The sequence below is a fragment of the Centruroides sculpturatus genome, unplaced genomic scaffold (assembly GCF_000671375.1).
Source record: "Centruroides sculpturatus isolate CEXI.00-Female unplaced genomic scaffold, Cexi_2.0 scaffold350, whole genome shotgun sequence".
NCBI classification, from domain to species: Eukaryota; Metazoa; Arthropoda; class Arachnida; order Scorpiones; family Buthidae; genus Centruroides; species Centruroides sculpturatus.
The window spans coordinates 325,468-342,734 of record NW_019384643.1 but is presented as its reverse complement, the minus strand read 5'-3'; the positions used below and the strand labels follow the sequence as shown (position 1 = coordinate 342,734).

General features: G+C 28.5%; 1 protein-coding gene across 1 annotated transcript in view; it reads right to left on the bottom strand.

The window, feature by feature from the left end:
- The window catches only part of LOC111626060 (delta-1-pyrroline-5-carboxylate dehydrogenase, mitochondrial-like), a 40,049-nt gene that overhangs the window by 10,431 nt on the left and 12,351 nt on the right, over window positions 1-17,267 (bottom strand). Inside the window, exons 2-7 of the mRNA XM_023369341.1 lie at window positions 8,265-8,463; window positions 7,868-7,915; window positions 4,848-5,003; window positions 4,632-4,712; window positions 4,492-4,560; window positions 1,458-1,532 (exon numbers count right to left, since the gene is read on the bottom strand). Of these exons, the coding sequence (XP_023225109.1) occupies window positions 1,458-1,532; window positions 4,492-4,560; window positions 4,632-4,712; window positions 4,848-5,003; window positions 7,868-7,915; window positions 8,265-8,463 (628 nt within the window). The remainder of the gene's footprint in view (window positions 1-1,457; window positions 1,533-4,491; window positions 4,561-4,631; window positions 4,713-4,847; window positions 5,004-7,867; window positions 7,916-8,264; window positions 8,464-17,267) is intronic.

Here is a 17,267-nt window from a genome sequence, read left to right as displayed (position 1 = left end):
CACATATCCATTATTATTGTGGTGGTATTGATGGAGTATATCTTAAACAGCATATATACCAGTGCGTAGCACTATGCCAGACCAGGGTGAAGGCCTAAGTTGTTATATTAATGTGCTGTTCATGTATTTATCTACTGTGTTTAGAAATTTCCTGACTAACATGTTTATAAATGCAATCTTCTATAGCATGATTTATGTGCTATTGTGATCTTCTAATGTTTCAAGAGTTTTATGTAGTTTATGTCATATAATGTCTGTGCAACAAGGAAATTCTGGTACAATAAATATCTTATCTCTTTTCCACAGATGCTTTATTTTATGGGCAAGTTCTGAGTAGTTACTAAGTTTTCTATTTTATATGTTTTGAATATTTGGAACAGCTATGTCTATGATGTATGTAATTTTGTTTCATTTATTAATTAATGTGGTCTGGTCTGTTGTGATGGATTGTTTTATCTGTGGTCATAGTATATTTTGTGTATTGTTTCCTTTGATTATCTGAGAAGTACACCTGTAGTGTAGATTCTGAGTATACAGAAGTTTGTGTGCAAGCTTTTGATTATACTTGCTATTTGTATATGTCAATGTAAGTAGTTTATGTAGTTAGTAATATGTAGTATTAAAAGCTTGCAACCAGTTATGATTTACTGTACAGTCTTGTGCATGATGTGGCATTCCCTGCAAGTATTGTCTGTGAATGGTTTTTCTTTTCAGATGTGTTTTCTGAAATATCTTGTATTTATGACTTGGTCTTATATGGCAATTATGAACCCTTCCATCTCTCCAAAGAGGTCTCCAGTCAGCCAGCAGTTTGATGCAGTTCTGTCAACATGATTCTGGCTAAGACTGCTTGGGTGCATACCATGGACATCCTTTCAAGCCCAAGACTGTGATGATATCTGTGCATTTTGTGCACTTTATTAGAACAAGATGAACACTACATACGTTTGAGGGTATGTTTTTGTCCTCAAGTGTTACTACTTATGCAACTGTGATGTTTTCTATAGAAAAACTTCTGCAGTGTCTGCATTTGTTTGTGGTAAAAATTTACTTTATCTGCGAGGCTTTATACATCTTCTTTATGAAGAAAAGTCAGCCTTTCTGCAGAAGACTTAGTGTTATTATGTTTTGTTAATTTTTGTTTTCCTTTTGAGTTGTTCTAGTTCTATGTATGTTATATTAATTTAGTTACATGTTATAGTTCAACACATAACTTCAAATGAATTTGTCAGTACTGGAATGACATACATGATGATTACTTTAAATGTGTGTTCTGCATTCAGCTGTGTTCTTAGTAGTGAGTTTAAATTGCTATTGCACTCTTTTATTAGAATATTCATAAATTAAACAAAGACTGTGTTTTTTATAATAGGATTTTTATGAAGTAAAAATATATTTATAAAATAAATTAAGCAATATTAAAACAAAACAATTATTAAAAATAAAGCAAGTCATACCATTAAAGTAGGAGCAGATGCAAGATTTCCACCAATAGCTGTGAAATTAAAAGGCGATATTGAAGCTATAAATCCCTGAAAAATAATATTTAAATATTATTATTTCATGAAAGTTTTATAATTATTAATTTCATTTGAATTTTATTAAAAATCAAGATAAATGTTTTCAAAGTATCTTACAAAATAAATAAATTTTTGGAATGCAATTTGAACAAACTTGTACCTTTAAATTCCCAGTGTCATCTGTCTGTCTTTGTTTAATATCAAGAATGGAGTTAAATAGATGAAAGATAAGACCAGATATAGGGAGCTTAGGGCACAAGCCCTGATTAACTATATATGAACTTCCAATGCAAATTGGAAGTTGCATTATTTCAATTCAAAAATTTTCCCCGGAAGGAATTACAGTATAGCCTCGATTATCCGTTCTTCCTACATCTAAAACTTGAATTACAGCTGAGAAAAACATTTTATATGAAAATAAATAATATTAAAACAACAACAGTTAATGAAAAGGATGATTGTAACTTACGCTACACTTCCAGTAAAATTAATTCCAGCTAAAGATGGATAAGAAGTTATTGTATCACCAAATGTTTTTCCTTCTGCAGGTACAAAATTAATAACACCTGGTGGGAATCCAGCTTCTTGCAAGACTTTCATAACAACATAATTAGATAATATGGCAGTATCAGAGGGTTTCCACATTACTACATTACCCTAAATTAAAATTCATCCACTTAAGCTCTCAGTATACTGATATTTAAAGTATAATGAAGTATTTTTTAATTAAAATAAAATTATAGATCAAATAATTAAAATAAATTTATTTTTATTATTTTGGTTTTAATTATTCAGTTTTAGTTTTTTCCTTCAAATNGCCAAATATTGTAGCGCCACATCACTAGCGGACATTTGAAATTTTCCGACTAGGACGGTCAGTTAACCGAGGTGACGGTTAATCGGGGGTCGGATAATCGAGGCTCTACTGTAGTTAGATGATTGGCATGACTACTGCTAACAGGAAAAGTATGATGTACAGGGGCAAGACATTACTAATTTCAGGTAGAGAGCATATATTTTAAATTAAAATTTAAAATATGATTAAAAATTGAAGCCCACCATTGTAACAATGTCACAATAAATATTTGCTTGTTACATTTAACATTCAAAACATTATAAAAATATATGTAATTTATTTATTATTATAGCTTCTTGTCCTTTTTTCCTTTTATTTCATTCTTATATAGCTACACATTAGGCTATTAGTTTTGGATTTATCCCACCAAGTTTAGGAAACTTGACTTGGGCTTTTTTCTTTTTATTTTTAATAAATTTCAACTCCACTATGTATATTTTTGTATATTATCCCAAAATATACACATTGGAGTTGATTTTCTCATTAAACAAATTTTCCTTCTTTTAAAATACAATCTTGCAACTAAGTAGTATCTAGTAAACTTTTTCTTTAATTTTTCCATAAATTGTAATTTTTACCACATCATTTCTTAAAGTTTTAACAGTTTTACATTAAGGAATAGTGTATGTGTACTCAATCAGAATGCACAAAAATTACACATTTAGGTAATTTAAATGTGATGAAATGCCATACACTGAAAAGTCTAATATTAGCTTTCAATTTATTGCATTGAAATGATATGGTTACCAGATACTTCCAAATATGTTTTTATTTGCCTGTATTGTACAGGACATATTTTAAGCACAATTAATTATTATATAAATAATAATAATAAAAATTATTGCTGTGTTAATTAATTAATGTGGTATTTATTATTATAAAATAAACAAGACATCATTTAACACCTTTACTTATTACTGTTTTCCACTGAACTGTATATATACAGTAGAGCGTCGATTATCCGAAAGAATTCCAGTCAGCAAATTTAAATTTTCGCCAGTGCTGTGGCACTGCAATCTTTGGCTATGTCTTGGGCTACTCAAATATTTTACGTTTTTGATACTAAATTAACTTCTGAAGTATAATTTTTTATTGTTTTTACATTTTTCAATATATTTATTTTGTTTGTACAAAATAAAAAAATAATTTTTAACTATACAATAGTCTTTGTTAGGCTTAAAATCAACGAAAATTCAACGCAAAGCGACACGCAACAGAGAAAAATTTCAACATGGAATAAATTAATATTTTTTTTTCGTACATAATCGGTTATCTGAAATATCAATTTTCTGAACAACCCCAGTTCCCAATTGATTCGGATAATCGACACTCTACTGTACTTTGAGTTTTTGATAGTTTGAGGTTGTCTCATTCTTGATCAACTATCAAAATTCTACTGTATATGAATTACAAAATTACAATTGTTGTTTATCTGAATAAATTATTAATAAGTATATTTACTTTGTTATAAAATAACAGAGCTCAAATTTTAAATGTTATAACTAACTATAAAAAAGTCCATTAAGTAAACGTAAAGATAAAATAAAAAATAATTTATACAAACATACTTCAACAATAAAATCTAGATCAACAAATTTTTACTTGTTATATATCAAATTAAACAAGAAAAAAAATATATCACATAGACTAATAACAAAAACCATAAAGTTATTTTCAAACATGCACAATTTAAAAAAATATCAACAAAGGTCAGTCCATAGAAACATGACACCAAAAAATCATCAGAGCCAAATTATGTAACATGTTTTACATAATCTAAATTTGTAGATTTTTTTAGTAATAGTTAATTTTCGTTTTAGTTAAACATTTCTTAATTTAAAATAATTTTTTATTAAAACAAACTATTGTAATTACAAAATGTCAATGAAAAATAGCCATAAAATGATGTTTATTATTATATTTTGGTGAGAAATAATTTTAGTGTCGTGTTTTCACATTTTCAATTTATGGTCACCCTAATGTGACCATTTTTATTTTGTTAAAATTTTATTGCTTTCCCAAAAAATGTAACAATATTAACTACAATAAAAAAAGCTTCCAATTTGCAAACTATTACTTACTTATTCTACTTTCAGTAAAAAAAAAAATATTTACCTCAATTCCTCTATGGCGGAAAGAATTCTTACTTTCTTTAGTTGAAATTGGTTGGTATTTTGTAAGTTCCTGAAATGACAAAACAAATTATTTACACACAAAAAAAAAAAAAAGAAAATTCTTTTATGAAATATTTTTACCTTTGCAAAAAATGCATTAAATCTGAAAAAGTCTGCTAATTCAGCTGCTGAATCAATTTCTGCTTCATATACTGTTTTTCCCTGAGAGAAACTTTGAATAAAATTTCTGCATATGAAAGTGATATTTAAAACAAAAGAATTAATAAAGTACATATCAAAGTTGAACATTGATATGTATCTATATTTGTTGTTTTTGCATAAAAGGCAATATCATACCTGTCCTAACATTGTGGCTGCATTCAAGTCCATTCTATATTTTCCACTTACTAAATCACCAGCTTTAAGAAATAATTTTATTTTTTCAGATATAGGAACAGCTTCCCAATCCCTTCGAACTTGAAGATTCTTCTCTATTGCTTTCTTAATGACATCCTGTAAGCATTTAAAAAAAATAATATATGTATATACACTTATATTTTTTCATTTCAAAAACAAATATTTATAATTATCATAATTTCTGCAATATCTTTTACATGTATTTAATATAAATTTTTCTATTACTTTTTCTGACAAAAACATTTTATCCATCATTATATTTATAATAAAGTATTTAAAGTTTTGAATGTTAAAAAGCATAAATTGATAATTCCTTGATTTCCATTGTTAAGCACAAATCTAAATTTTTTTAATCAAAAATAACATTAAGAGGTCCACAGTTTAAAAATCAAGAATTGTTAAGTGTAACTCTAATTACAATACTAATGACCCAGATTGGAAACACTTAATGGTTACATTGATGTGTACATGCACTTGTCATAATTTAGAAATGCTACAAATGTCCCACAAGATTAGAAAAGTGGTCTTGAAAAGAAGCCCAAGGAATTATTCAATTTTTGTGGGGACCCTGCTAAAATCAAGCTCAAATTATATAGAGGCGCATCATCATCTATCATACAGCCTGAATCTTGTCCCTTCTGATTCACAAGTTTTCCGTATTTGATGCTGCTGCCATTTCCCTACTGATAAAAAAAATACAGCAATGTTGTGTAACCTTCCCAGCTGTTATTAAATTTTATTAAAAAATAGCTTTTATAATATTAATTATAATAAAAAGGCAAAGACTTAATTTTGAGGATGGAGATGAGTTCTTAAAAATATTGTAAATGCCAATAATGATTAAAATTTTCATTACATCCAACCCCATTTGAAATTTAGCACATAATCCCATCTATCTCCCCATCCCTCTAACTTTAATCACTAAAATTTAATGGCATTAATGCCCTTTATATACAAGTTTCCACACCAAATTGCTTCTTAAACCTAACTCTCCTCCTGACTATAAAATGAAATAGACACTAACACCAACAATTTTCTCCCACTTTGACTTTTGGGTTCATGTCTCAAAATGTAAAGATTTAAAATAAGCCCAAAGGATCATATTTGACACAATTCCAATAGTTTCTCATGATATACACATAACATTCAAAAAAAATAAAATGAAAGCTGTCATTACTGAATCACTACAGCAACAGGGGAAGAATATTCTGAGGATGCTACATGTTGTAATAAACACCTGAACAATATCTGGATGATTTTGTTGAGAAATAGCATATTGTTTGAAGCTAAATCTGTATATTTTCATTTCCCAATAACAGTATTTGGTGTGTTATTCACTTTGTAAAAGTTACTTTATTTTAATCATCTCCACATAGTTCATTTGTGCTGTGCTGAAAATGCTACTACCACTGCTACTTTATTTTTGTGAAGTGTAGAAAAACAGAATTATGGAGAGAAATTTATTTACCAATCATTTGCATTGAATTTTCAATTTTATATTAAATTATGATATAATTGAATTTATTACAAAGTTCAAAATAAACAATTTAACTTTGTATACACTATTTTTTTCATAGAGAAAAGGATACATTATCAAAATACCACATTATTTAAAAATGTCATGCCCAAATTTCTAAAAGTTAACATTTTATTAATTTCTTAATTGCTAACTTTCCTTTCACAAACAATTTCTTTTCATTCATTATGTTTATTATCATTTTCAGTCAAACTCATAAAAAAAATTTATGCTTTTAAGTTGACCAGTTCATAATTTTTGCCTGTAGATGCAAAATATAGAAAGCAGACATAAATAATATTATTATTCCAACAGTTCAAAGACAAGACAGATTTTAAAATATGTTTATAAATTGTATTTGGTAAAAACAAATATTTATAAAACTGAATCCAAAGTTTATATATATTGTTTTATATATAAATTAAGAAATCATTGCTGGTAAAACATGTTAGGACAGTTTTTAAAAATTAAATCAGTCATACTTAATACGATTGCTCAAATACAATCAAAACAAAATCAATTTTATGTCTTTAAACATGCATTATAGTTCAACCATTAACTTAAATGTTATTTTTCATCACTAGATCTTAACAATGCTGGGTTTTTTTGGGATTTAAAATATTTATCAGGTTGTATCCATTAAGTTATGCAGCAATTTTAATTATTTAGAAAACTGCAAAAGAAAATTATATTATTAATCTATAAATTATTCAATTACAAAAATATGACTCATTTTTCAGTATATAATATTTCATTCATTTCAAAATAAGTAATATAAAAAGATTAAAAGAAAATAATAGCTATTTCCTTATTAATAGAGATGATAAAAATCAAAAATAAAAAGGACAATTTATCAGATTTGATTAAAGAAGTGTGAATCATAAAATGTTAAGACCTAGATGAGGTCTGTTGCAATATTTAACTATTTTATTATTCAAATAAAAAATTTAATTTTACTTAATAAACTAAAAAAAGTATTCTTATAGACATATTTAATAAATTAAATGTAGAAAATTTAATTATAGTAATCATATAAACATACAGTAAAAAAAAATTTCATTGCAAGAAGAATAAGAAGTTAAGACACAAGAACTTTAATGGAATGAAATACATAATTTTAGTGAAATTGTTTTAAGAATAATTTATACAGAGCACATTCCCTATTTTCATAATTGTAATTTTCATAGTTTCATTGTTCTTTTCCATTCTTGCCCATAAAACATAAATTAATAAGTTAAATAATTATATAAAAATTTTCTTATGTCAAAACAGTGCACTATTAAAAGTCTTGAATAAAAATAAAATGTACATGTTAACAAAAAACAAGTTGCTACAGCTTGAATGCACATTAAGCAAACATAATAAACAATAATCAGTAATATAACTAATTTAAATATAATTTTTTTTGTGTATTGAAAAAATATATAAATTAAATATAACTTACTGGTGAAGCCCAATAATACTTGGCAATTTTTGAAGAATGATCAAATGGCTAAAATAAAAAACAATATTTAGTTATCAAATAATCAATTTCAATAATTATTAATGTAAGTAATTTTAGAAATAAACATAAAATTTATGTATTTTGCATTTTAGATTTAAAATCATATTTATTTCATACAACTTCTTTGCTAAACAATAACAAATATGTACATATGTAATAATAAAAATTTGATTAAGCATACAAATATATTCTCTAAAAATTGAAAACAAAATATCTTGATTAGATTTAGTTAATAACTAAGCACTTTTATCTTTATATAAAGAAAAGAATGTGTCTATGACAAAATATTGTTTTTGATTATACACATTAAAAACTATTTTGTAAAAGTTTAACTTACCATAACTTGATATTGCACATTATTTGTTTTAATTTCTTCTCCTCCAATAATGATGGGTATTTCTGTGCAGTCATTTTTATACTTCTTTAATGCAGCTTCCAATTCTTTTTGTTCCTTACTGCCTTTTTCATATAGATAATTTTTTTCATTTTCCACAGTAAAATCTTCTACTGATGCAACTGTTTGGATACATCTTAATCTACAAGAAAAAATAAATTATGAATACCATAATGTAACTTTCAAAACAATATAAATTCAAAATTACATCATCAACCATTTCAATATGTTATGACAATTTAAAGTACAGTGGTGCCTTGTATAACAGATGCTGCAAATAACGGACTTTCTGTTCGGCAGTTACGTGAGGCAAATGACAGACTTTCTGCAAACAAGTGCAAATGATGTTTCCACTCTTTTGCCACTCAAGCAACAGACTGGCTGCGAACAATGGACTTTCCGCAAACAAGTGCAAATGATGTTTCCACTCTTTTGCCATTGCCAATGACAATCTGCTATTTTTATAATATATTAGTATTATTAGAATATATTATTAGTATATCTGAAGTACAGGGCTCTTGTTGGGATTCGGCTTGCTCCCTTGTTTATTACGTACATCACCTCAGTGCAGGGTATTTACATTTATTCAAGTGTTGTGCAAATCATGGCTTCTAAAAAAACAGAAAGATGATTTCAATTGAAACAAAGCAAGACATCATCAGAAGAAGTGAAAGTTGACAAAAACTTCCTTGTCAAATGGGGAGAGGTTCAGGAGTTTACCAACACTCATTATCCAAACACAGCTGAGGCCAACAGGATCAATGATCTCTACAATGCCTGTCATTTCTGATAGGTGTTGAAGAAGAGAAAGAAACAGACCACCTTGGACATGTTTTTCAAGAAGCCAGCAGGGAAAAAACAAAGGATGGAACAAGAGGAGTTGACTGTGCAAGCTCCGGTAGCCTCTCCTGAATTTGACTCTGATTAAAAAACAACAAAAAGAGACCTGCTGCAATGTGTAAAAAGTCTATATCTGTATGAATGTGTGAAGAAAGTGTTCCTCCATCTCCCCCTCACAACATCTGACTACCCGACATAATTGGTGACTGCTCCATTTTCATTTTTTATGGTACAGTATGATTATTTTATGCTGCAGAACGAATTATATGTTTTAACATGTATTTCTACGGGAAAATGTGTTTCGTATAACAGACTTTTCATTTAACGGATGTGCACCTAGAACAGATTAAGTACGTTATACAAGGCATCACTGTATTTCATTAAAATGTTTAGTATGTATCTTTAACCTATTCAATGTTGAAATTTTTATTCGTTGCCTGTGACACCATGTTGAATTTTCGTCGATGTTAAGCCAAATTTTATTTTTTTAAAATAATAATTGTGTTTGCTGTATTGTAAAAAATTATTTTTTTATGCTTCAGAAACAAAATAAATATATTGAATAATATAGAAACAAAAAAAATTATATTTTAAAAGTTTGTTTTAATATAAAAATCATGATGCATAGCGACATCTAGTATCAAAAAACGTTCTGATGTAAACATGAAAATATTCGGGATCGCCCACGCAGGTCAATTAGGTCAACAAATATTTTCGGGAACAACGTAGGACAGGTTAAAGGCTACTCTTATAAATTTAATACTGAATTTATGATAAAAACACTAAAGTTTTGAAAAGAATTAAAGGTAGTATATAATTTCATTTAACTCTATTTAAAATAGCAAACAACAACACACAACACGAGGTGTAGTAAACAATGTACCCTATGAACCAATGACCAATGTGCAACAAAAAAAGAAAACAAAAGAGAAAGATCACCACTAATGTTTTTGTACTCCCGAGTTCAAGTGTTAAAAAGAATTCTGATGAAACATAAAACATCTGGAATATGAATATTCAATAAATCAGATGTCAAGATCTGCTATCCATACAATTCATCAAATATTCAAATTCCAAATAATTTATGTTCCATCAGAATTCCTTTTATCACCTGAAGAATTCAGGGGAGTTCAAAAACATTAGTGGTAAACCTTCTCTCTTGTTTTTTTCGTTGCACACGAGTCATCGGTTCACTGTCTATTCAAAATTATGTAGTTTCATACTGGGCAAGATTTCAAAACAAAATGTAGAATAAATCCTCATTTTTAACAATTACATACAATATATATATGGTATAATCTCTGAATAGCAGACACCATCAGGACTGAGAAGTTTGTCCACTATTTGGAACTACCAGCTATAATGTATCTTAATTAAGGGATGGAAAAAATATTCAAAACTGTTACATTTATAACATCATTTATAAGTGACTAATAAAAATCAATACAGGGATATGTCTGGTTTGTAGTTATCAAGTAGGTTTTTTTGTGTTTTTCAGTAACTGATTTATTAAAAATTATACTTTAGCCACCAAAAAGCTGTTAAAATGGTTATGACAACAGCATTTGTTTTGTGAAAGTTCAAAGGTCATGTTATGAAGGCAATTTGCTAACCATTTTAAAGTATGGTCGGCAAATTTATGACATCATTTATGATCTTAAGTTTCTTTTTCATTACTACTACACTACAGCTCTTGTTGAATGAATGAATGATACCAAAAACTTATAAACTTTGGAAAAGTTTATAAGTTTTTGGTATCATAACCTTCATTCAAACAATAAGACCGTAGTTTAGTATCCTTAATATGTATAACAATAAATGGTAATTGACAACTTAACCAGATTAAGCTTCTTTAACAGATAAAGAATATTGTTCAACTTTTTATAATCTGCCATTTCTATTCCTATTTTAAGCCAGTCTTTGACTCCTATGATGAAAATTCAGTCTTAAAGAGTATTTAAATTGATTCTTTGTTTTCATTTTAAAATATTTTGTATGTAATTAATTCTTTCATAATATTGAAGGTGGAACATTGTGTTTTTATAAGGTTGGTTATGGACAACAGTGTCTGTTATTTAATGGTAAATATGATGGATGTCCTATTTTGAAGGGTCTGTGGATTGTATAAATGTTAAGTAGAGGTGTCTGCTATACAGGAGTGTCTGTCATAATTGGGATCATAATTAAGGTATTTCCTTAATGTAGAAGTATTAGGAGTGAAAATACAATTTTAGAAGATTTTTGTAATTTCTCATATGATAAATTAATAAATCTAGACTTATCTGACTAAATGAAGAAACAAAAATAGAGGTTAAAATGTTATTTCTGAATAATAAATATTCATAAACAATGTTTATATTTAATAAATTCATTCATTATTACTTAAATAACAAAAATTCATTGAGAATTATGAAACATCTTGTAAGAAAAAACTTGAATAGAATAATTATAATTCAAAAAATTGACAAAAAATTCTGACATAGCACAAAGGTGTCCAATATAATTTAAGATTCAAAACTTATTAAATTTTTAGATATTAATCACTTTATTCAGCAATAGTTTATGAACATACAATAAATTAAAAATTGAATGCATAAAGATTATTCAAGCACAAACATACTTGCTTTAAATGCATTTGTGAAAACATCCATATCATGTAATTAACAAACTCATGCATCATTATAACAAATATTTATAAATAATTTTATAAATCAAAAATATTTTAATTTTTAGCAATTTTACTTTTGTGTAAAATTGTTAAAAATTCAGTTATTTAAAATGCAGGCCTTTAAATAAAGTCTAGAAGGGTCGTACTCATTATTTCAGTGTTTCCCAACCTGAGTGCCGTGAGTGTGTCTGAGGCATGTCATGGAAATATTAAGTATTTTTTAGAATTTTGAAAACGCACTTTTTTAAAATTTCATTTATCTTTCATCTTTTTTTACTGCTAGCTGACCGAATGGAGGTGGTGGTATTCACCAAAATGCTGATTGTTGCAAAATATGCAGCATTGGCATACCTCCATACAAAAGTTGCCTATGTCTATGTGTATGCCAGCCTACCAACTGTTTGGAGCTTTTATAAATGTTGCAATTTACCAAGACCAATACTAACTAGCTCTTTACACATTGATTCAAATAGTCTTTTTATTTTTATAGTATATTTGTAAAATTTGAGTTTGTGTGTCTTGGTAAGTTTAACTTCTATATTATCAAAACTTATTTTAAAATCAACTTTAATTTATTTTAAATATTTTTATTTTAAAAATTTTGCTGTATTGCAGGAATCTTATGAAGTTCAAAGTGTATCACTAACCCAAAAAGGTTGGAAAACACTTATTTACATCTTCAAAATTTAAAAGATGCTTTATGCTAATGATTTTAGATTAAATTTAAGCTGAAAAAATAGAAATGAAGTAAATCTTCAAGTTTAAGTTCAGTTTATTAGCTAAACTTAAATTCTGTCATCAATGAACCACATTGATTATTATACATATTACTAGCAGATATTACTACATATCCAATGCTGCCCAGAAAAAAAGAAACATCAGCAAACATTAAAATAAACACCATATTGAGAGTTTGGTTATTTTAGCCTATCACTGTCGTATATGTTTATTGTGATCTTCCAACAGTATAGAACAGTGTTCCACAACCGGTGTGCCTTCACATGATGAAAGATGTGACGTGAACTTTTACATATTCTGTTAATTTCAAGTTTCATTTATATATTTTTATCACAGTTGTTGTGTTTCTTATGCTTGCATTTCATTCTCTGCCGCAGCACTGATGAAATAAGATAATGCTTGTTTATTCTTTATTACAAGTCACACATTTTTATGAATTCTAAGAAATTATATGTAAAATAAATTTGCTCGGAGATGTTGATGTCTGTTTAATAATAATAATAATATGTTAGTGGCATTACGTAATTCTATTAATAGTATCATATTATACATTTTTGAGGGGAATAACATTTTGGTGTGCCGTGTTGAGTCATAAGTGTGCTGAAAGTAGTAAAAGGTTGTGGAACACTGGTATAGAATAGCACAATTTCATTGGTCAGGTAGACAGGAATTGATGTTTTTCAACGAAAAATATTTGTTAACTATTGCCTGCATGAGAAGATAATTCAAGAATACAAATTTTTCCAAATGTTAACTCTAACATACCATTCACTGCCAAATATCAAATGATAATCAGCCAACCAATCAAATTTCATTAAAAAAATGGATCAAACATTTAAATTTGGCATCCTCAAAATCCTTAAAAAACATTTTGTACTTGTTAGTAACTTTGTATGAAGTAATTTTTTTTTTTTTTTTATTCGAATGCCACCATCCCACTGGTCAAATAGAAAAAAGAACTTGTGGACAGAGAGTTGAAGTTAATATGACCAAAAGTAGTCATTGATCTCCTCCTGGATGAGAGGATATTTTCTAATAAATTTCATTGCATTTGCTCAAACTGTCAAAATGTATAAAGAACAAACTAATTAAAAAACTTTCTTATTAATGTAAGTATATTAGATATTAATCATCCTTCAATGTATTTTAACTATACACCTAATTCTGTCTTTACATGCTAGATTCATTCCCAGAAATTACATATGAAAAAAATGTTTTATATACGGAAAATTAGAAGTTTGGTTACAGACCTAAGAAATCAATGAAAATAATGAAATAAACCATTTGAAAAATCTTGTTTTTTGTGTTATCAAATTTTTTTTTTTTTGTGTTATCAAATTTTATTTCATGTACATTGCATATAAATAAAAATGAATTATAGGAACATAAATTTCATTTGAAAAACAAAAAAATGTAAAGAATTAATGAACATAAAAATTGTGCAGAATATGTAATGTGAGGTTTTATTCACTGTCACTTTCTGACAATAAATGCATTATGTTTGCACATGATTGCAATATCACTGCTGTCACTAAAAATGCTTTGGTTATTGTATTCTTTGTCCACAGGTGAAATTCTTTCTATGGACTCCTGAACAATGTTAGCAGTAAGGTACTGACTGATGTTACAATAGTTTTATGAATGAATTAAATTATTAATGCTGGGTTCTTATTGTGGCTAGGCCTTTATATAATCCTCTATAAGATGGCATTAATGATTTCAGACCACGATGAAACTTTAAATCTCATTCCTCACTTGACAAAATGATTATCCAATTTGGTGGCTAGATCAAGACCTTCTTTAATTAAATTCGCATTTAAAGGATTCTTGTCTTTATCTTCACTGTTGTTTGGGATCAGGAGTATTAAGAACAATCTCTACGATTTCATCTTCACTTAGGGCCTCCCTGTCAACTAACAATTCATTGATATATGCAGATATCAATGAATCTTTCTTTGGACAGGTTCTTTGCTTTTGACACATTTTGGCCAAATAGCTTTCCAACAACCATTCAAAGTTGATGGTCTTCACTCAGCCATGGTGGGATCATCGCATAGACAAATGAGACAAATGTCTACGGCATGGTTTTTAAAGGGCCCGGTCAAACTGTCTATTTTGAAAAGATTTGTAAATAAGATATAATAAACAAATAAACAAAAATATATGGTTTTTTTATATGGTTATTGTGAATTCTAAAATCTAAAGTAAATGTGTTCTTATGTTTCTTCTTGTGGGAGAGGGAAGAGGCCTGGTAAGAAGAAAATGTCTAGGGCCCCAAAGTGGGTTAATCCGGCCCTGCATTCAGCTAGCACTAATCCAACTTGATTCACATAATCCATACTTGAACATTTCTTCCACACATCAATGACAATATTTTATCATTCATTTTGTCCAAAGCATACTGAAATATTCATTTTATATAGTACGTTTTAAATTTTGCAATAATTTCTTGGTCTAGTGGTTGAATTAAAGATGTCATATTAGGCAGCATAAAACCAAATTGCGCATTTGGTATTCAGGCCTTTTTATTTGCCATCCAGTGAACTGACAATTTATTCAAATCTACACATTTCATTAAATGTGGTCATTGGGTTTGATTAACAAGTAGAGGCTTCAATATACAATTTCCAAAAGCATTCAAGCAAAATGCCAAGATGATTTTTAGCTTTGAAACCACCAGTAGTTTTCTGCAATGTTGCTACATAGGTTCTATTTGGCATTCTTTTCTAAAAAAGACCACTTTCATCAACATTCCAAATTTGATCAGGAGTGTATCCTCCATCTATAATTTTAGCTAATTTTTTTGGAAATTCTTTGGCAGCTGTTTCATCTGCAGATGCAGTTTCACCTTTTATTTTAATGTTGTAAAGTTCATGTCTTTTGAGGAACTCTGTCAGAAAATTTAATACACTTTGTTCAACTCAGATGAAGTGCTTGGCTCCATTTCTTTAATTTGTTTATAAATTCTTAGTGCTGTTTTTGCTTGATGACATTTCCATCTACTAGTACTCTTTTTTACGACATTTCTACTATCATATTACCAATGCTTTTTCCATTTTCTCCTTAACTATATCTCTAGTACAAGATGATGACCTAGACCATAATTTTGTTTCAGAACATACCGACTTCCTGATAGAAGCTTCATTACCTCTAATAGTTCTTATGGTTGCTTCGTGTAAACCAAAATGTTTTCCTACAGATGTTGCTCCTTCTTCAGTTGCAAGACAATCTAAAATTTGAATTTTACTATCCAAAGAAATTGTGAGAACCCAGGCTAAACAGAGAGAAATTTATTTAAAAAGGGAAATATAGACTTTAAAATTCACATATAAGTGTTAAATTTATTTTTTTCAACACTCAACAAAGATTGCAGGAAATGGATTTGCTTCCTTTACAAGAGTGACACATCTTCTAAATGAGTCCATTGGGGACCTAACACTCAAAACTTGCCTATTGGATTAACAAACCAACATTACCAAAAATGGGCACAAGAATAAAGAGGGAGGACCCCCCAATAAAAAAGAAGGAATCGGATGATAACAGAAAGAGTTCATCAATCGTCCCTTGGTAAGATAATTCCGTCACCTCTCCTTCCACTGCCACCTGTTATCCAGCAGATCCAGAACCAATCTACATTACCCAGCTGATCCAATACTAGTCAACCTCTCATCCAGTCAGACAAGTGTCAGACCACCATCCTCAGCAAATCAAGGTATTTATCAGCATATGTCCAATTTGTAAACTTTCTCTCTTGATCAAGTAGGCTTTCCTATAGTAATTTGCTACCACAGCCAAAGTCATAAATTCTTTTGTATAAATAAACAAGTATTATTTTGTTTATATTAGTAGTAGAGTGCCTTATTTCCGTTATGCTGTCTCAACTTCCTCCATTCCAAATCCGACTGCTTACATACGTGACTTCTTGCATGAAGCGACAACCAGTCCTAACAGCCATAACAATGTCAGTCTTGATGATAGTCGACATGGTACCAACCCTTCAGTCGCAAAATCGCTTTCCTCTTCTTTTTTGTAAGTGGATTATTTGACATTGTATGAGGGCCACCAAAAAATATTTCAGATTTATTTAACAAAACATATATTCAAAAACATGCATGCAATCCATCTATTACCATCTATTAAATTTTGACAAAATTAATAAATCAAATCTTGCTTCAATTTTTTAAAAATTTTTTAACACTAACATGGTACAGTATACTTTTTATTTAAATCTAATGTCAAAAACATCAAAATTCAAACAAAACATCCATACCAACAAGGTACTGTACTTCCCCTTTCATAACAAAACCGAAAACAAAGCCAACCTTTGTGGACCTCAGATGCTTCTGTGCAACTGTCGATTGCACAGAAGCATCTGAGGTCCACAAAGGTTGGCTTTGTTTTCGGTTTTGTTATGAAAGGGGAAGTACAGTACCTTGTTGGTATGGATGTTTTGTTTGAATTTTGATGTTTTTGACATTAGATTTAAATAAAAAGTATACTGTACCATGTTAGTGTTAAAAAATTTTTAAAAAATTGAAGCAAGATTTGATTTATTAATTTTGTCAAAATTTAATAGATGGTAATAGATGGATTGCATGCATGTTTTTGAATATATGTTTTGTTAAATAAATCTGAAATATTTTTTGGTGGCCCTCATACAATGTCAAATAATCCACTTACAAAAAAGAAGAGGAAAGCGA